Below are 21,550 nucleotides of genomic sequence, written 5' to 3'. Positions count from 1 at the left end.
CCTAGGCAACCACTAATCTACTTTCTGCCCGTATGGATCTGCCTATTCTGAAGGCTTTGTATGGATGGAATGGTACAATACATAGTCTTCTGTGACTGGCTTCTTTCACTTAGCATTAACTCTGTCATTTGCCTGTAGTATCAGAGCACTTCTAATCATCTTAATAGCCCCTGTTTAAAAACCCTGATTTCAGCTACAAGCTAATCAAAATGCTTACAGACAAAGAGGGCGTGAATATACTTGTTGATGCCCAGACATGCAAAGGAGCAGGAACTTGGCGGGGGTGGGGGGCGGCAAAGCTTATTTTACTTGGAGGGAAGTCTTTTTAAGAATACAACATTATGAATGGAACCTTGGAAAGGGCTTGTGCAAGTGAAGTGCCCTGAGCTGAGCTTCACCGGCTCCAGCAAACCCTCCCCTGGGAAGCTCGCTCGAGCTGTGGAGACAGAGTTGGAGGAGCCCAAGGCTGCTGCAGAAAGGTGTAGGAGGTGAACAGCTCTCGGAGCTTGCTCTCGGGAGCCTATGTGGCCCCGCACAGGCATTTTGTCACTGGAATCCACATTAAACCTATTTATTCACTGCTAAAAATGGTCTTGCTATCTCAACAGTCCGATCTCTGAGGTTGGAGCTTCACCGCTTTAAAGCAACGTAAAACCAGTTCCCATTGAGTCAGCTCTGACTCATGGTGACCTCATGTGTGCCACAGTAGAACTCTGCTCCATAGGGTTTTCAGTGGCTGATTTCTCAGAAGTAAATCACTAAGCCTTTCTTCCCAAGTGCCTTTGAGTGGACTCAAACCTCCAACCTTTCAGTTAGCGGCAGAGCCCATTAACCCGTTGCACCCACCAGAGGTTCCTGAAGGAATGTAAGGTGCTGTAATTCTGCAGGAAGTTCCAATTTTTCGGCACCAACCAGCATGTTTTGAATCTTGCTGAGTGAATCAGTCACCGACGTAAATGGGGTTTGAAGCGTTCCCCATGCCTTTGGGACTGCCAACTTCCTGCTTTTAACTCTGCTGCTGGGTTTTGCTCTCATTGTGAAATGCATAAATGATTGTTGTTGTGAGCAAGCTGTCCAGGGAAAGGAGTGCCAGCTTCTGAGATGGAGAGGCCGAGTGACCATCGCAAAGGTCTCTTTGCAGTTTGCAGCCGCTCTTCAGATGGCCGCATGCAGTGCTTGGGAGCACAGAGTGTATCCTTTCTGGGGCCAGGAGAGCTCATCCCTCTCCTAGAGCTGTGACAGTGTGAGATTTCAGCACCTCAGCGGCTCCAGAGCAGGACCTCACAGCAAAGTGGAGCTCCAGCAGCGACGGCATGGTTTGCCAGGGCAGCTTATCTCCTCCCACCCCCCACTCGGTGGTGTCCTGTGTGTGACTGGAAATCAGCCAGGGAGGCAGTACTTGCTCTGACTCATGGTGACCCCATGCACAATGGAGTGAAATGTTGCCCAGTCCTGTTCCATCTTCATGATCGCTGGTGTGTCTGAGTGTTTGCACCCTGAAATCAACAAGTGCTATAAACTCGGGCTTTTTCCTCCAGAGAGCTGGTTGGTACAGCACACCACAGCCTGGCATGTTTCTCCCATCCATCTGCCCATCTTGTTCTAGATTAGCCCACTAACCACAGCTCACCTTTCCAACTTTCCTCTCTTCCTTGAACCCCATGGAGTAGCTCCTTCGTGGCCTCCCTGACCCACCCAGCGGACCAGCTCCCGAAATCCTGCCTCCATCCACACATCTGCACACAGCCCCTTCAGACAAACAAGACCCTGCTCCAGGGACCAGGGGGAGGCAGACCCCCAAGCCCAGGCTGGTCTTGCAGGCACGTGTGGTAGTTGTGGCTGCTGCCCACCGCCCCCGTACCTCTCGGGCACCTCTGCCTGGCTGAGGAAGCATCCTGGACCTCCCACACCGGCCCCACACCTGTGGACAGGGCATGTTGGGAGGAGCTTGTCAGCATCATCTCCAGGGATGCCCCCTGCCCTAGCCCCATCCTTCCCACTCATGGCCTCCCAGAGCTTTGCCATGGACATGGAAGCAGGTAGTTTTCAGTTTATAATTTACTTTTTAGCATCTTGCAAAAAAGGCCATGGAGCGCCATAAACAAGGTTGGGTGAGAAAGGGCATGAGTGCCGGGACTGGAGCGGAGGCCCAAGGACAGGTTAAGGCATGGCTAGAGTGTGCCAGTCCTTCTAAACCCCAGGTGGGTACTAAGCATCTGTTGGTAAGAAGCCTGGGGTGATATTCTTGAGCCCACAATAGTATTTTTCTTTCTCCACCTGCCCTGCCTCCATTATTGGTGGTGGTTTTTTTTTTTTTTTAATCTACCTTCAGAAGGCACATGTGAATGCCAAACTCAGTTCTTAGCTGCTGAGAATCAGTTTCAGGCACTGCTGGGTCTAGAGGCTTGACATGATGCCATGGGAGTATTTACACCCATGAGAAACAGTCTCTCTTGGCATTACTGTCCTCTCTGAGGTGACTTTACTCTGCTGGAAAATTTAGCCCTGTTTTAAGTCTCTGGGCAACGCGGTGGAAAGAAATCTTCTTCCCAAGGTGAGCGAAGTCTTGGAAGTACCCTCATCGTCCAGCGTTGTGTGATGGACCCATCCCTGGAGCTGCGGTGGAGTTAGGGCTCAGCCCCACATAACTGGAGGAAGAACGTGTCCCCCAAGGAAAATCAGGGAGCCGTTACTTGAAAAAGGAGAGAGAGAGATGCTGGGCAGTGGACACAGTAGATGTTTCCAACAGCATGAAACGGAACAAGGTCAGACCCTCACCCCTGTCTTCTAAGCCCAAGACCTGGCCAGGGCACTGACTGTGGGAGCTGGTCAGTGGGTGTGGTGGGCAGAGACAGGGAGAGCGTGGCCGCTCCAGTGCCCTCCTGGCCTTTGTGTGGGACGTTGGTTCTCTGAGGTGGGCCCAAGAGTGAGTGTGGTCAGCTTACAGCTTTTAAGAAACTTGTGCTTGTTTCTCTGACTCAATGACCGGGAATCTCAAAGTATCTCCTACCCTAACAATAACAGCAAAACGCAAGTCTTGCTCCCCTTCTCCATCCTTCTGTAGCCACTCTTTGTGTCTCATCTCGTTTTCACAGACAAACTTCTGAGAAGAATATTCCTTCACCTTCCACCAGCCTCTACTCACTGCTGTGTCTCCCTTCACTCCTCCGCCCCACCACGGAGGTCCATCTCGGCAACAGTCTGCCTCCACAGCACACATAGCACCCAGCTACTTCTCCCACCTACTTTCCTTATGAGCTCAGCATGGAGGGTGCCTCTCCCAGGGAACCTTCCCCAAGTCCCTCCTGCCACCCCCCCGAACATACCCAGGGCCCTGGGCTCACTCCTGTCACAGGGCTTATCATATTTTATTATGTTTACCTGTTTTCTTACCTGTCTCCCTAAGAGCAGGAGCTGTGTTTTTAGCCCAATCCTAGTGGGTTGACCAGTGCCCACACTGACGAAACCTCAGAGGAGAGTGACGTGTTGGTGGCGGGGGGGGGATGCGTTTGCTGCTCTGTATGTTTCCCCACCTTGTTCCTTCTGGGTTTTTTTTTAGGAGACTCTGACCCCTAGTTTTATCTGTCCGCTACTTCCTCCCACCATCCCTCTGTGGCGGCATGAGTGTTGCCATAATGCTAGAAGCTATGCCACTAGTATTTCAAAAAGCCTCAGGAACACCCACGCTGGACAGGTTTCAGCAGAGCTTACAGACTAGGAAAAAAGGCCTGGAGATCTATTTCTGAAAATTAGCCAATGGAAACCCTGTGGATCACAACAGAACATCGTTGCGTATGGAGCTGCAAGATGCGCTGTCTAGACTGGAAGGCACTCAAAATCTGCAGCAATGGAATCAAGCGTGCCGATGACCGTGAAGATGGTGCAGGATCAGGCGATGTTTTGTTCTGTTTTATGTGGAGTCACCATGAGTCAGAGCTGACTCGATGGCAACTAATAACAAATTCCCACCAGCTTTTTCTGATTCCTGAAACCAAATACATGCTTATGCAGCCTGCAGGGAATTTGAAAGAACAGCACAGTGGACACTCCTCCGCCCATCACTCAGATTCACCAGTGGTCCACCCAGTGGTCCACATACCAAGTGTAATTTAGGTTATGAGTTCACTGGAACCTTGGGAAATCTGTGGAATTACTTATTTTCACAAGGATACAGAACATGAGACCCTGTAGCGGTTAGAACCTGGAGTTTGTTTCCTTTGAGAACATGCCTTACATTTTCACATCTCAGCATTTTTTATAAAACTGGACCGATGCTGTAGTCTACGAATGTGGGAATTGGAAACAGGGGCAGTGATATGAGTGCTGGACTTGATGTATTTAGGTTCAGGTCTCCACTCAACAACGTGATAGCTGTGTGACTTTAGGCAAGTTACTTAACCTCTCTGTGCCCCATTTCCTCATCTGTAAAATGAGGAAAACAACCCTTGACCGTATAGGTTGTTGGGAAGATTAAATGGGTAAAAGTCTATGAAGGGCCTAAGCCAGAGAATGAGCTCCTTAAATGGTGGTTTACAGATGGTGGAGGAAGAGAAAAAGGAGAAGAAATTTGGGGTATCCCAGCCTTCTCATCTCCCTTTGGTAGCCAGGAAGTTTCAATAGCAGGTAGAATTTCTCGAAGGGAAACAGATTCTCTTCCAAGTGGTGGAGCTTTTCCTTCCTCACCCTTCCCGGGAGTCCTGTAATCCTCCACCGCTCACTGCGCACAGCCAGCCGGGATGGAAACCCCGATTGGAAGTCACTCTAGCTGGAAAGCAGCCCTTTCAGCTTCTCTCTTGGTTCCTCCTGGAGGTTTCTATAAGCCAGGAATCATGAGCATCCCTTCTGGGTTTGCCAGGAGAACGTGCTGGGCAGGAGCAAGCATTGGGGCCACATTGTCCTGTCCGGCATCACGTAGCTAGTAACGGAATCACGGGGTCCTAACCCCAGCCTGGGGCCGATGAATTCAGGGTTAACTGAAACCCGTTTTTGGTTTCAACTCTCATTATTCACGGCCTGTATTAAACATGGGCATCTTATTTAACCAGAGAATAGAGAATAATCTGCTTTTGGTGATGTGAACTGAGTGGTACCCTAAAGTGACTAAGAGCAATGGGGGGTTTCAGGGAGCCCAGCTATGCATGCAGGGAGCGTGGGCACTGGGCTGAGGGTGCCCTGGGAGCCTGTTTTTCTGACATGAACTTGCTATCACGTCTTAGCTTGTCATCTGCCACCTTCTCATAGATGCTGAAATACCCCCCAGTGAGTTATTTCTCTAAAAACAAAACAATTTCACTGCACGTTGTCCTCCTCATGAGAACAACGTGGACTCTAAACCTAACTAAAGGGACAAAGGCTAGAATAAGTCACTGGTGAACACTTCAGGGTTAAATATATACATCTCTCATGAAAAACCAAGTTTTTGCTTATGCCCAATCAGCAAGATGCTGGTTCCCGGAATACAGACGTAAAAGACCACATATTGTATAATTCCGTTTGTATGAAATGGTCAGAGTAGGCAAATCCATAAAGACAGAGAGTACATCAGTGGAGTTTGTGGGGAAATAGAAAGTGACTGCAAATAGGCATGGGGTTGCTTTTTGAGGTGATGAAAAAATGTTCAATAATTGATAGTGGTGATGGCTGCCCAACTTGGTGAATAACCTAAAAACCAGTGAATTGTACACACTTAGGTGAGTTGTGTCATATGTAAATTATATCTCAGTAATGCTGTTATTAAAAAAAAAACGCTGGTTCCATCTACCTCCCAACATGTGTTTGTACCAAGTGGATGTGTAAACGACCAAACCTGCAAACCTCCCTCTGCAGGGTGGTGTGTACAGGAGCACATCCCCAATACTTGGGGCCCCACCAGCCTGGCATCTGCCAGGCATTACTGCTGCATCTGTAGGACTGCTCAGGTTTTAAAACACAAATATCTAGTAGAACAACAATTGTTCTTTGCCTAGCACAAGAGTATCAGATCCTTAAGAGATATTTGAGTTAGGCTGCCTGCCTTAAATAGCTCCAGGCAGGTCACAGGACGGAGTCCCTGGGTGGTGGAAATGGTTAACACGCTCAGCTGCTAACCTAAAGGTTGGCGGTTTGAATCCACCCAGAGGATACTCGGAAGAAAGACCTGGCTATCTACCTCTGAAAAATTAGCCATTGAAAACTGTATGGAGCCCAGTTCTGTTCAGACATACACGGGGTCACCACGCATCGGAATAAACTTGATTGGCAACTGGACAAAAAAAGATAATAGTAAAATGAACTGATGTGTTGTCTTTTACACATTAAAATTAGGATTGAGTCATGAGGCAGAAAATCACCTACTCTGTAAGTTTGATTGGGCTGCGTTGTTTCCATCCTCTGCCGCTCCTCCCGCGCCTCCACTGTTCTGACCTCGCTTGAGGCAAGGAGCCCATGATGGAAGCTGCGGTGACATGGCCGCCCTCCCCAGGGGAGCCTACCCATTTTAAACTTCCCTCCCCTCACGATGTCCAGATGTCCCTTAAGAAGGTCCGAGTTGCTTCCTCATTCCACTCTGTTTGATTTCCCACCTAGCTCTCAAAGACTCCAGTAAGAGATCCATCAACAGCGACTGGAAGATCGAGCTCCCGGGAGAGTTTCAGATCGCTGGCACGACCGTCCGCTATGTCAGAAGGGGCCTGTGGGAGAAAATGTCTGCCAAGGGACCAACCAAGATACCGCTGCATCTGATGGTGAGTCAGTGTGAGCTTTCGTGTGTCTCAGGAGGGACGGCTCACGGACGTCGACCAGTCCACCTTCCTGGGGCCTCGGAGTGGGGGCGATACATGCCTTCTGGTTCCTGGGGTTTTACGGGGCTACTTGCTGCTTAGACCTCCCTCTTGGCCGGCTCTTATCTAACCCCTTCACTGCATGCTCTAGCGTTCCCCTCTCCCGAACCGTCCCTGTGGCCCTTGGCTGGCAGTGCTCCCATCTCGTTCAAAAGGAACTGCGTCCAGGAAGGAAATGTTGGGCCACGTGGCAGCCGGGGAGACTTGGCCTCATCTGCAGGCAGCCCCGCTCAGAGCCTGAGGTTTTATATCAGGTGGCAGGATACGTAGATCTGCCCCACAGTTGGTGCCTGCACATTACAAACTACCTTTTGGAAATGAATTGTTGACTCTGTTTCCAAAGCGACATCACTCAGCTTTCCCAGACTCGGCTTGAACAGGCATTTGGAAATCAGGAGGAAGAGCCAGGCTCACCATGTGTGTTTACTTCCCTGGTGGTCTCTAGAAACTTGTGATCTTATATCTCATCTGTTGTCTTGGGCGAGGAGTCCCTGGTGGCACAAACGGATAAGTGCTTAACTACTAACTGAAAGGTTGGCCATTGAAACCCACCCAGAGACACTGCAGAAGAAAGTCCTGGCAGTCTGCTTCCAAAAGGTCACAGCCTTTTTTTTTTTTTTAATAATTTTATTGTGCTTTAACTGAAAGTTTACAAATCAAGTCAGTCTCTCACACAAAAACCCATATACACCTTGCTACACACTCCCAGTTACTCTCCCCCTAATGAGACAGCCCACTCTCTCCCTCCACTCTCTCTTTTCGTGTCCACTTCACCAGCTTCTAACCCCCTCCACCCTCTCATCTCCCCTCCAGGCAGGAGATGCCAACATAGTCTCAAGGGTCCACCTGATCCAAGAAGCTCACTCCTCACCAGCATCCCTCTCCAACCCATTGTCCAGTCCAATCCATGTCTAAAGAGTTGGCTTCTGGAATGGTTCCTGTCCTGGGCCAACAGGAGGTCTGGGGGCCATGACCACCGGGGTCCTTCCAGTCTCAGTCAGACCATTAAGTCTGGTCTTTCTATGAGAATTTGGGGTCTGCATCCCACTGCTGTCCTGCTCCTCAGGGGTTCTCTGTTGCGTTCCCTGTCAGGGCAGTCATCGGTTGTAGCCAGGCACCATCTAGTTCTTCTGGTCTCAGGATGATGTAGTTTCTGGTTCATGTGGCCCTTTCTGTCTCTTGGGCTGGTAATTACCTTGTGTCCTTGGTGTTCTTCATTCTCCTTTAATCCAGGTGGGTTGAGACCAATCGATGCATCTTAGATGGCTGCTTGCTAGCGTTTAAGACCCCAGACGCCACTCTTCAAAGTGGGATGCAGAATGTTAATAGATTTTATTATGCCAGTTGACTTAGATGTCCCCTGAAATCATGGTCCCCAAACCCCTGCCCCTGCTACGCTGGCCTTCGAAGCATTCAGTTTATTCAGGAAACTTCTCTGCTTTTGGTTTAGTCCAATTGTGCTGACTGGCCCTGTATTGTGTGCTGTCTTTCCCTTCACCTAAAGTAGTTCTTATCTACCAACTAATTAGTGAATACACCTCTCCCACCCTCCCACCCTCCCTCCTCTTGTAACCACAAAAGAATGTTTTCTTCTCAGTTTAAACTGTTTCTCAAGTTCTTACAATAGTGGTCTTATACAATATTTGTCCGTTTGCAACTGACTAATTTCACTCAGCATAATGCCTTCCAGGTTCCTCCACGTTTTGAAATGTTTCACAGATTCCTCACTGTTCTTTCTCGATACGTAGTATTCCATTGTGTGAATATACCATAATTTATTTATCCATTCATCCGTTGATGGGCACCTTGGTTGCTTCCGTCTTTTTGCTGTTGTAAACAGTGCTGCAGTAAATGTGGGTGTGCATGTATCTGTTCGAAGGTCACAGTCTTAAAAGCCCTGTGGACCCCAGTTCTACTCTGCAGCACATGGGGTCACTGTGAGTGATAATTGACTCGACGGCATCCGTTCTGGTTTTGTCTGAAGAGGCACTCTGTGTGAGCCACGGAAACGTCTGATCATTCATCCTTCTAAAAACATCACAGATCTCCAAGGAAAAAAATAGCACCATTTTTTTCGTAGGGTCCAGGAGTTCTCGAGGCCAACTTCTGATGGTTCATAATTATTGATCCTGCATTTTGTTCCAAAGAACAGGATTTGTGGCAGCTTTTACATCTGTAATCAAAGCACATTTTGTCCTCAAGACTTGCCAACGTTTCTGCTTGGAAGCTCTCTTCCCCCGTTAATTTGTGGTTTCTGGCAACCTGCAGCTGTTCAAGTTAGGTGACACCTGACAGTCTCTCTGGCCACCTCCCAGGGATCTCCTGCAGAGACTGGCTCTACCCCTGACGGGCTCAGCACCATCACCCCGTCACCGGAGGCTGCCCCATGATGGCGCTAACCCCATAGGGATCTGATGAGATTCGAGCCAGCCAGTGTCCATGAGCAACATAAACTTGCAGAAATCTGCCAATGCAATATGCAGCCCATGAAATACATTGCAGATATGTTCTTGCAAGTTGGTTTCTGGTCATGAGAACCTGTCCCGGAGCCACTTCTCTGTGGTAAGGTTGTTTCCTAAGCCAGCTGCCGTCGGGTCAGTGCTGACTCATGGCGACCCCATGTGCGTCAGCGTAGAGCTGTGCCCCGCAAGGTTTTCAAGGCTGACTGTTTGGAAGTAGATCACTAGGCCTTTCTTTGGAGGTGCCTGTGGGTAGACTTGAACCTCCAACCTTCCGGTTAGCAGCCAAGCGAGTTAACCATTTGCATCACCCAGGGACTCCTAGTCATTAGAACAGATGCTCCAGTTCTGATTTAAAAAAAGGTATTCAGAGGAGCTGAACAAGGAGACAAAAGTGAAACCTGTTTAGAAACATCACTTCTTAACACGTGAATTTGCTTTTTCTAGCAAACACCAAGATGGGTATATTTTCCTTCTTTTCCAAAAAAACTTTTACAAGCTGAGCAAAGCATTAGCCTGTGACAGCAGATACGCAGCCTGGATTCATTTGGACCGTGATAAACAAAACCCAGAGAAAGCAAGTGCCGTCGTTGAAGTTCCAGCCCTCGTTTAATAGTAGTCGTCTTTCTTCTTGAAATAGGATTGGTACTTCAAATTGTTAAACCTAGAAACGAAAGGGATGGTGCCCCTCTGCCTCCAAATAGAAAGCTGTTGTCCCCACACTGGGGCACACACATTGCTTGCAGAATCAGGAGCACCGGGAAAGCCATGGAGACGTGCATTTGAAACCGATTACAAACACACACACAAATTATATGTGGCTACGAAATTGCATGAAATTGGTTTCATATGGATTCTCAATTCACCAGTCTTATTCCCATACTGAGATAATAAAGATCTCTTTTAAAGCATGTTTTTTTTTTTTTTTTTTCTCTCTCTCTTTTTAAACTGGAGGCATTTTTCCAAATGTGTTACTGCAAGTATATTTCTTGGAGAAGTGGCTACTTACACACTTAGGTCTGCTCTTGGCACTACCACCCAGCAACCCAAGCCCTTGGAGGGCTGAGAGCTGCTCAGGAAGGAAGTCGCTCCCTATCTCTCTCACTTTCCACCTGACCTGCCCTGCACACTCCACCTCTAGCTCCTGCTGGCTTGTCCTCTCAGACCTGCTGGTTGGGAGTGAAATTGCTGGCTGCTTGGATCCAGGAGTGCACACAGGTTGCAAGCTCAGCCGGAAGGCACACAGTCCACAGCCAGGCCACTTTAAGTCCTACGGTGGACTTGTTCTGACCCATGAGGCTGGTAGCACACCTGCTGTCCTTATAGGACTGGTTACATATGTTACCAAAGAGCAGACCCCATCGCTCGGCTCATTCCACCAGGATTGCAGACGGCTGCCCACACCCCCAGCTGCTGGCTCTAAGCCCTGAGCCAGCCCTTGCCATAAGCGCAGGCATCGTCCCAGCTCCCATAGCAGCAGGAATGGCATCTCTCCAGAGACCTCAGGGGAGGCTCATGCATCCTTGGGCCCCAGACAGACTTCCCCAAGGCTCCCCTGTGGTGGGTGTATTTTGCCCACGAACCTGCCTTCCCCCAGCCTCTGTGGACCAGCTGTCACCACACAGCAGTGGTTAGTGATAGGGTAGCGAAGGACGATGTTCACCTTGAAAGAAGTGGAATAAAGCTACCTGCTCAGTGCCTTTCTAGGTAAAAGCCATATAGCTGTTTGTCTTGTCTGCAAAGGCAGCTGCATGGGTGAGTATGTGGACTGTGTGCTTTGCTCTGCATGGAGCAGCTCCCCAAGTAAAATGCAATAAAAACACCAGTTGCCATTGAGTCGATACTGACTCATGGTGACCCCAGGTGTGTCAGAGTAGAACTGTGCTCCATAGGGTTTTCAATGGCTGATTTTTCAGAAGTAGATTGCCAGGTCTTTCTTCCGAGGCACCTCTGGGTGGCCTCAAACTGCCATCCCTTCGGTTAGCAGCTAAGTGCATTAACCATTTGCATCCCCTACCCCCAAAAATAGAAGTTGCGATCGAGTTGATTCTGACTTAATGCTCCATAGGGTTTTCTTGTCTGTGATTTTTTACCGCAGCAGATCACCAGCCCTTTCTTCCACGGCAGCACTGGCTAGGTTTGAACTGCCAACCTTCAGGTTAATAGTGGAGCGCAAGCCGTTTGCGTCACCCAGGGACTCCAAAATGCAGTTCGAGTGCATAAAGCTGCTCCTCCCTAGTCTAAGCTGGTCCTCTCTCCAGCAGGAAACACCCCTTTTGAGGGTTGCACACAACTTGCCCCCAAGGGCTCCAAAGGCTGAAATAAAGGCACGCCCCTCAACGGCAGTAGGAGGTTTCTAGACCGAATCTGCTTTGAAGCCCAGGGAAGAGTGGATGGCCTCTGGTAGAGAAACAGCCACAGTGGGGCTTGGTTTGCAAATTCAACAGCCCTGCGGGCTTTCGCTCCATTTCAAAATGCCTTTTATTTTGCTGCTGATCCAGGTGTTGTTATTTCACGACCAGAGTTACGGAATTCATTACGAATACACGGTTCCAGTAAACTACACTGCAGAAAATCAAAGTGAACCAGAGAAGCCCCAGGACTTGCAGTTCATCTGGACTCACAGCGGCTGGGAAGGGTGCAGCGTGCAGTGTGGAGGAGGTGAGCCGCTGGGGTCTTTGCTTAGGGCAGGAGAAGTGCATTCAGGACACTCAGGGCAGCACATGTGGGGCCTGGGAAAGGCAGGCTCTGTAACCCATGTTCCCGTGGGAACTTAGTCACGTCCCACTGAGAACCTCTGCACAGCGCTTGGCCAGAGCCTCCCAAATCCCCGCACGTTGGAGTCATTCCCACACTGCTGCGTGGCCCTCAACACGGGCCTCAGTGCTGACTGTAAACGGAGGCTTGGCCAGGGAATGGCTACGCCACGGCTGCGCCCAGGCTGACCCTGGGAATGATCAGAATATAGGCCTTTACCTGGTGCCATTGTTGGAGGTGCACCAGAGACTTTCTTTGCCCCCAAATAATTTTTCCTTGGCCCCAGTAACCAAACTTCATGAAGCAATGGGAGGAAAAAGTCCTACAAGCCAGGTGAAACGCCTTGAGCCTGAGACCTGGAGCTGCAGTTTTCCACTGGACCTTAGCCAGTGACTTATCCTCTCTCTCTAAGCCTGAATTTCCCCCCATCTAGACTGGGGTGATCAGACTGTCCGCCTGCTGCAGGGGGCTGCAGGGTAAGCCAAGGCCACTATTACATTGCAGAAAGTGATCCCAACTAAAGCAATAGGTTTGTCAGTGGGTTATTTAGTATAATCCCGCTTGTCATCTTAGCAGGGTGCACAGCGGGGCCGTGGGAGAGGGGACACAGGAGGGGTGGATTTTGTTGGGCACAGATTTGGGAAGGAAGTCTGGCCTGGACTCTGGAATGCAACCCTGAGACTGGGCTGGCAGATAGAAACTGGGCATGGCCCCACCCAGCCCCGATCCTAAGCAGCTGTTTACTGCCAAGATGACATTTGTCAGCCACCCGATATGTACAGGATTGTTGTTCATTTAAGTGGCTTGTCCCTTTGCTGATAGGTTGGTCTTACAGCCATTGCATGATTGAGCCCATTAGACACTGCCAAGGACAGCTGTGAATCCCTTCTGTCTCCTGCTTTTCTTGGCTGCCTGTCCTCACTGTTTGTCCTCAGCCTCTTTCTCAGGCAGCCCCATGGAGGTTGTCATAACCTCAGATGTCATGTCAGTCCACTGTCCTCTCTGCACCTCTCCCTGAGAGACCCTGTCCCCCCGCCAGACCCTCAGCTGCCCCTCTGTGCTGAGGGTCCTCCAGCCTCCAAACCCGCCCAAAACCTGTACCCCTGGCTGTAACCAGGCTTTTCCACTTGAGTGGCTTGCTATAAACTGAGTATGGTCAAATGGGGCAGTCAGCAGGCTCTCCTGGGCTGAGGGTCTGTCAACTCTGGCCCGGTGACATGCTTACATGACACCAGTGAGTCCCAGCACCCGACACAGCTGTCAGACCTGTTCCCAAAGCTGAAATCTGACTTGAGGCCACTCCATGGTTTCGTTACACATTCTCAGCTGCAGTTATGGGCTGTAGGAGGCCCACAGTGTAGTTCAGAACTCCATCATGTTGAGATGTCTCCACATGACACATTCCCAGGGCAAAGAGCCAGCAAGGAGTCTGGGGTCCACATGGTTGTGTTTGATATCCTGTTAATCTTCTCAAATAATAATAATAATACCATATAGCTAATAGTAATGCCACCTACCCTCCATGCTCTCTTCCAAGCACTTTATGTGTTCATTAATTTTGACCATCACAGAAACACCATAAGGCACAGGGAGGCTAAGAAAGCTAGCCTGGTTGAGGAAACCGAGGTACAGAAGGCTTGGTAGCTAACCTGATAAAGGACATGGCTCCAGAGGCCACCCTCTTAGCTCCTAATCATTTGGCCTTCCTGCCAACGTTGTGGTCAACACCCAACAGACACACCAGGCTACATCCAATGGGGAGTGAGGGAAGCTTCCCAAGAACAGCATAAGTAGCAGTTGGCTGGCTGGACAAGTTCTCGGGTTGGTTCTAGAATTGTTGCCTGGAGGATACAGGACTATGTGTCCCCTGGACAAGCTTCCCTGTCCATCGCTTCCCCCAGCAAGTGGGAATTCTGTAGTAGGCAGTTGTGCTCTCTGATGGGGATTGATGTGTTGCTGTTGTTATTAGTTGCCATCAAGTCGGCTCCAACTCATGACGACCCCACGTACAGCAGAAAGAAGCGTTGACCAGTCCTGTGCCATCTTCGCAATCATTGGTTATGCTCAAGTCAGTTGTTGTGGCCACCATACATTTTGAGTGACTTCTAGGGGGAAACCCTGGTGGCATAGTAGTTAAGTGCTACAGCTGCTCACCAAAAGGTTGTCAGTTCAAATCCACCAGGCACTCTTTGGAAACTCTATGGGGCAGTTCTGCTCTGTTCTATAGGGTCGCTATGAGTCAGAATCGATTCGATGGCAACAGGTTTGGTTTTTTGTTTTTGTTTTTTTTTTTGGTTTCTAACTTAGCTAGCTCATCTTCCAGCACTCTATCAGACAGTATTCCATTGTGGTCCACAGGGTTTTCATTGACTAATTTTCAGAAGTAGATCACTAGGCCTTTCTTCCTAGTCTGTCTTAGTCTGGAAGCTCCACTGAAACCTGCAGGTTACTCCACCACGGGTGACCTGATGCTACATGAATTACTGTGACATAGCTTCCAGCATCATAGCAACATGGAAGCCACTGCAGTACAAGAAACTGGCAGACGGGTGGTGGAAGGGCCGATGTACAGGTGTTTAATATCTATATAGACTTAAACATCAAACAAATAATAAGATAGGCAAACTTTGGTGCAATTTAAAGACCCCAGTCAGAACTTTGGATCCACTAACTGCCAAGTTGTCCAGGGACACAGCTGACATGAGGTGGTGCCACTTTCTGACCCAGTTCTAGAATCTTTCTCCTGCCCCATTCTGCCCAGCCGTGACTTACACACCCTCATCCCTAAGATGACAGTTCTTCCACTCTGACAACCAGTAAGCATTAGAACAGTCACTTTAAATGACAAACCGATCAAAAGTGGCACTCCGTAAGCATGAGTGGCCTTCCGGGTTTGTGTGGCCCAGCCTCTCAGCTCCATGTGGTTTGGTTTCCAGGGGAACGCAGAACCATTGTGTCTTGCACGCGGATTGTTAACAAGACCATGACCCTGGTGAACAACAGTGACTGCCCTCCAGCAAGCCGCCCGGAGCCCCAGGTCCGGAGGTGCAACTCACACCCGTGCCAGACATGGTAAGGAGCTTGCTTCTGTAGCTTAGATCCCTTGGGCCTTGTGGCAGTACTGCCCGTGAATGGGGAGACAGAAACACCATTTACACCACAGTACCATCCTATGCCACGTTTCCTGTTTTTCTGTGATTATTATTCAGTGACTCCTGCTGGCTCAAAATACTGAACTTCCGGCTACTGAGCTGGAGCCTGTTGCCATCAAGTTGATTCCAACTCATAATGAGCCCCTGTGTTTCAGAGTAGAACTGTGCTCCCCAGGGTTTTCAATGAGTAATTATTTCAGAAGATCACCAGGGCTTTCTTCTGAGGCATCTTCTCTGGATGGATTTGAACCACCAACCTTTTGGTTAGTAGCTGAGTGTTTAGTAATTTGCGCCGCCCAGCAACTCCTACTAAGCCAGACCTCTGATGGAAATGTACAATCCTAGCTGGAAGGCATCGCATAGGAGACCATTAACAACATCCACCTGAGAAAAAAATAGCCACTGCCATATCCTTACAACTGGTACATGTCAGCTCCCCCAAATTACTTTGTCTTGGAGAAAAGGGAAATAAATGTTATAGTGTGAGCACCCTTAAGTAAGTATGTACACAACTTTGGTGTTTGCAGGTGACTGGTTTCGCTGTCTGAAATTAACACCGATGAGTGCAGAGCTTGGTGTCTATTGTTTGGAATCCATCAGCATTTCTGTTCCCAGCCTCAGCTTTCATGGCTGTGTTTCTCATGTGCTCTGAAGTGAATTCTCCAGGATTGCAGCCAAGATGAACCATGTGAAATGTGTTCATCAGGGAAGCCTCTTTATCTCCAATAGTCTGAGTGGGGCTTTGGATAGATGATGACTCTGCTATATTGTGTAATATCACCCTTTGGCTTCTTGCTCTGATCTGAGAGGAGGCGAGTGGCTTTGGTTCTTTGAGGCTTAGGCACACTTAACTTTTGTGACTAGGCTGGTCTTGTATTTATTTGCTTTTTAATATTTTATTATGTTTTAGGTGAAAGTTTATAGAGCAAATTAGTTTCCCATTCAACAGATGGTACACACAGTGTTCCAGGACATTGGTCATAACCCCCACACTGTGTCAGCGCTCCCCCCGTTTCCGCCCTGGGTTCCCTGTTTGCTTTTGTGTGGTCTTCCTACCCTTTTGTGCCTTCTCATCTTTACTTTTGGGCAAATGTTGCCCTTTTGATCTCGTGTAATTGTTTGTTCTACGAAGCACGGTCTTTTCAGGCGTTATTGTTGGTTTTATAGGCCTGTCTATTGCTTGGCTGGAAGGTGATTTCTGGGAATGGCTGCAGTTCCAAGTCAGAGGGTGTCTTAGGGCCATAGTCTGGGGGTTCCTCTGGTCTCTATCAGGTCAGTAAGTCTGGTCTTTTTTTAAGAATTTGATTTTTTGTTCTACATTAAGCTGGTCTTTTGAAATGGCAGTTTTTAATATTTCTTAAGCCCAGCTACTTACAAGCATTTGGTGTCTGCACCAACCCCCTTGGCTTCCTCAAACTCATAAAGTAAAATGTGTGTGAATGAGATAGAGAAGCCAAGAGGGAAAGTAAGAAGCTGAAACTTGTTTCAATGATTTTGAATGAAATCCTACTACAGTGCTGAAGCTTACTGGTGGGGAATCTTGACGATTCTGGCTGTGAGCTGCTATCCCACAAACCCACCAATCCTTTGTCACTCACATGTGGGGCCACAGTCCCTTCTCCTGAAACTGGGAGGTAACAGCCTGACCCTTGTGAAATGATGAGAAAGCAGGACAAGGGGATCTAGAGAACTCAGTGTGGGCTCTAGGGCGTGACTAGAGCTAGTCTTAGGGACCCATTCAAGGATCATACTTTACTGCTGATGTTTTTAAACTATTATAGTATCAAAATCTTTTTAAAATTATGCATAAAAGCCCAAAACCCAAACCTGTTGCCTTTGAGTCAATTCCAACTCATAGCGACCCTATAGGACAGAGTAGAACTGCGCCATAGGGTTTCCAAGGAGAGCCTGGTGGATTTGAACTGCTGACCTTTTGGTTAGCAGCTGTAGCTCTTAACCACTACGCCACCAGGGTTTAGAAACACAGTATATGGAACATATGAAATCTCAGCTGCTTCGACTGCATTGAGGCACATGTATGGTGGGAAGAATCCACTCACCTCCCCTCCTGTTACAGTAGGCCCGCAGCACCTCTGCTGAAGGAACTCTAAGGAATAAAGTCAAAAGCTGCCAGTTTAGAGTTCCACTTCCCATAATGATGGAGTAGCTTGTGTGGGACCAAGCCTCCTGCAGATAACAATTATGAACCCTGGAGGGGACATGAAAAGCAATTATTTGAAAGCTATAGAGGAGGCAGAAACTAGAGAGCAGTGGATAAATGGGAGAAGGGAATGGCACCAGGTGAGTTTCCCGTTTTACAGATTTTCAACTGAAAGGAGGGCCTAGTTAGATCTTTGTGAAACTAAGTAAAACTCGGAGAGATACCCTTCAGTCTTTTTCTGGTTGAGCAGTCAGTGGAGAGGGTACTAGGCAACCACAGCAGCTAGAAAGTGATAAGGGAAAATCCCAGAAGGGAGAGATCAGAGATGGGAACCCCCAAATTTTGCATATAAATTTAATCCAAATCTCTAGAAATAAGACAAGTGTGGGGCAGACCACACACAACCCAGCTAAGGCTAGAAGAACTGAAGTGAAATTTCAGCTGCTACTCTTCACAGGGGTGACAGAGTTTGAAGCTTTATTCCAGTAAAATTAGCTACCTGCTAAAACAAAAACTTAATATTCTCCTAAAATAACATGTTACAGTTGCACCGTTCAGTACGATAGCCACTAGGTACTCCAAAGGAGCCTTGGTGCCACAGCAGTTAAAGCTCTCGGCTGCTAACCTAAAGGTTGGCAGTTTGAACCCACCAGCTGCTCCACAGGAGAAAGGACATGGCAGTCTGCTTCCCAAAAGATTTACAGCCTTAGAAACCCTATGGGGCAGTTCTACTCTGTCCTTTAGAGTTGCTATAAGTCAGAATTGACTTGATAGCAGTGGGTTTGGCTTTTGGGTTTAGCTACTCCAAATAAGGATGTGCTGTAAGTATAAGTTTTCCAAATACACACCAGATTTCAAAGATTTAGTATGAAAAAGATTGCAAAATATCTTTCAATTTTTAGTGTTACATGTTGAAATGATTATATTTTTGATATATTGGGTCAAATAAAACATATTATTAATTCACCTTTTTTTTTAATATGACTAGAAAATTAAAATTACATATATGGCTCACATCGTATTTCTATTGAACAGTAGTGCTGTTGACTAATGTATCATTCACAATGTTGAAGATACAATCTAAAGTTGCCAGGCATACAAAGAAACAGAAAAATGTGACCTTCATTAAAGAGAAAAGGCAATTAATGGAAACTGACTCCAAGATGGCACGTGTTGGAGTTAAAAGACAAAGATTTCAATGCAGCTATTAAAACTATGGTCAAAGACATAAAGAAAATATGCTCATAATTAATACATAGGGTCACTATGAGTCAGAATCAACTCGACGGCAGTGGGTTTGGTTTTGGTTTTTAATACATAGGCTATCTCAGCAGAAAAAAGGACACTCTAAAAAAGAACCAAATACAAACGTTAATACTACCCAAAACCAAACCCACTGCCGTCGATGTTAATAAGAAAAAATACAAATTCTGAAATTAAAAGATGAAGTTGCTCAATGGGCCTAACTGCAGATGGGAGATGAAAACAAAAAAAGAAAAATTTCAGTGAATTTGAAGATAAAAAAATAAACCCACTGCCATCGAGTCGATTCTGACTCATAGCGACCCTACAGGGCAGAGTAGAACTGCCCCATAGAGTTTCTGAGGAGTGCCTAGCGGATTTGAACTGCTGACCCTTTGGTTAGCAGCCGTAGCACTTACCCACTATGCCACCAGGGTTTCCAATTTGAAGATAGAGGAATAGAAATTATCCAATCTGAAAAAAAATGGAAAGGAAAGGTTGGAGAAAGTGACAGAGACACGATTCACTGTAGGGTAATATCAAGCATTCTAACATCAGTATAATTGGAGTCACAGAAAGAGAGGAGAGGGATAATTAGCAGAATTTAATAACTGAAGAAACAATGACCAAACGTTTCCCAGACTTAGTGAAAGACACAGGAGAGGTAACCAAGTCATATTTTCAGTGTTTCAACTTCATTCCAAATTAATTCAAAACCCCATAACAGAAGCCTGTGATTATTACACCAAGCGGGCAAAGGTGGCACCATTATGGTTTTTACCTCCCATAATCTTCAGGGCGGGGGGGAATTTTTGAACTGCAAAACTCTAACCAGAAAATCATATAGGCAAACATCTACCAAAAAAAGTCACATAAACAAGCATAGGTTAACAAGGTATAAATTCTACAAATAAATGTTACAGAGCTGCTCTAAGCTTCTGGTAAAGAATATCAAGTGTGTGCATAGCTCTAAAATGCTTACAGAGTCATTATGATCTGACGGACCACAATTCTGTAGTCTTGCCATGTTTGAACACAAGTTTATGCCAACCACACTGTAGACCAAAAGCAATTTCAGAAGCACATTGTTAGTATCTCCTTAGAAAAGAGTTAGCAACATTTATTTGTTAAGGTTGTTGTTGTTGGGTGCTGTCGAGTTGGCACCAACTCATGGTGACCCTATGTACAAGAGAACGAAACACTGCCAGGTTCTGAGCCATCCTCATATTCACTGCTATGTTTGAGGCCATTGTTGCAGTGACTGTGTCAGTCCATCTCACTGAGGGTCATCTTTTTCACTGATCTCCTTTACCAAGCATGATGTCCTTCTCCAGGGAATGGTCCCTCCTGATAACATGTCCAAAGTACATGAGACAAAGTTGCCATCCTCACTTTTAAGGAGCATTCTGGCTGTACTTCTTCCAAGACAGATTTGTTCGTTCTTTTGGCAGTCCATGGTATATTCAGTATTCTTCGCCAACACCGTAATTCAAAGGCATCAATTCTTCGGTCTCCTTTATTCATTATCCAGCTTTCACATGCATGTGAGGCAATTGAAAATACCATGGCATGGTTTGGGTGCACCTTAGTCTTCAAAATGACATCTTACCTTTTTAACACGTTAAAAGAGGTCTTTTGTAGCAGATTTGCCTAATGCAATGTGTCATTTGATTTCTTGACTGCTGCTTCCATAGGTATTGGCTGTGGATCCGAGTAAAATGAAATTGACAACTTCAGTCTCTTCTCTGTTTATGATGATGTTGCTTATTGGTCCAGTTGTGAGGATTTTTGTTTTCTTTATGTTGAGCTGTAGTCCATACTAAAGGCTGTAGTCTTTGATCTTCATCCAAAAACCAAAACCAAACCTGTTGCTGTCAGTAAGTGCTTTAAATCCTCTTTGCTTTAGCAGACAAGATTGCGTCATCTGTGTATCACAGATTGTTAATGAGCCTTCCTTCAATTATGATGTCATGTTCTTCTTCATACAGCCCAGCTTCTTGGATTATTTGCTCAACATATAGATTGAGTAAGTAGGTGAAAGGATGCGACCCTGATGTATACCTTTCCTGATGTTTAACTACACAGTATCCCCTTGTTCTGTTTGAACTACAGCCTCTTGGTCTATGTACAGGTTCCGCATGAGCACAATTAAGAGTTCTGGAATTCTCATTCTTTGCATTGTTACCCATAATGTGTTATGATCCACATGGTCGAATGCCTTTGCATAGTCAATAAAACACAGGTAAATATCTTGCAGATATTCTCTGCTTCCAGCCAAGATCCATCTGACATCAGCAATGATATCCTTCATTCCATGTCCTCTTCTGAATCTGGCTTGAATTTCTGGCAGTTCCCTGTCATGTACTGGTACAATCATTTTTTAATTATCTTCAGCAAAATTTTACTTGCATGTGATGTTAACGATACTGTTCGATAATTTCTGCATTCTGTTGAATCACCTTTCTTTGAAATGGGCACAAATAGGGATCTCTTCCAATCAGTTGGCCAGGTAGCTGTCTTCCAAATGTGCTGCCATGGACGAGTAAATGCTGCCAGCGTTGCATCTATTTGTTGAAACATCTCAATTGATGTTCTGTCAATTCCTGGAGTCTTGTTTTTCACCAATGTCTCCAGTGCAGCGTGGACTTCTTCCTTCAGTACCACCAGTTCTTGATTATATGCTACCTCCTGAAACGGTTGAACATCAGCCAGTTCTTTTTGATACAGTGACTGTATATGCCTTCCATCTTCTTTTGATGCTTCCCGTCTCGTTCAATATTTTGCCCATAGAATCCCTCAATATTGTAACTTAAGGCTTGAATTTTTTCTTCAGTTCTTTCAGCTTGAGAAATGCCAAGCATGTTCTTCCCTTTTGGTTTTCTATCTCCAGGTCCTCGCACATTTCATTATAATGCCTTACTTTGTCTTCTCAAGATGGCCTTTGAAATCTTCTGTTCAGCT

General features: G+C 46.9%; 1 protein-coding gene across 1 annotated transcript in view; it reads left to right on the top strand.

Moving 5' to 3' along the window:
- Positions 1-21,550, top strand: part of ADAMTS17 (ADAM metallopeptidase with thrombospondin type 1 motif 17) — a 473,699-nt gene that overhangs the window by 375,150 nt on the left and 76,999 nt on the right. Inside the window, exons 18-20 of the mRNA XM_049905242.1 lie at positions 6,565-6,722; positions 11,779-11,938; positions 14,971-15,106. Of these exons, the coding sequence (XP_049761199.1) occupies positions 6,565-6,722; positions 11,779-11,938; positions 14,971-15,106 (454 nt within the window). The remainder of the gene's footprint in view (positions 1-6,564; positions 6,723-11,778; positions 11,939-14,970; positions 15,107-21,550) is intronic.

Source organism: Elephas maximus, chromosome 13 (genome assembly GCF_024166365.1).
Source record: "Elephas maximus indicus isolate mEleMax1 chromosome 13, mEleMax1 primary haplotype, whole genome shotgun sequence".
Lineage (NCBI taxonomy): Eukaryota > Metazoa > Chordata > Mammalia > Proboscidea > Elephantidae > Elephas > Elephas maximus.
Note: the sequence above shows the minus strand (reverse complement) of the source record. Positions and strands in the feature narration are given on the sequence as shown.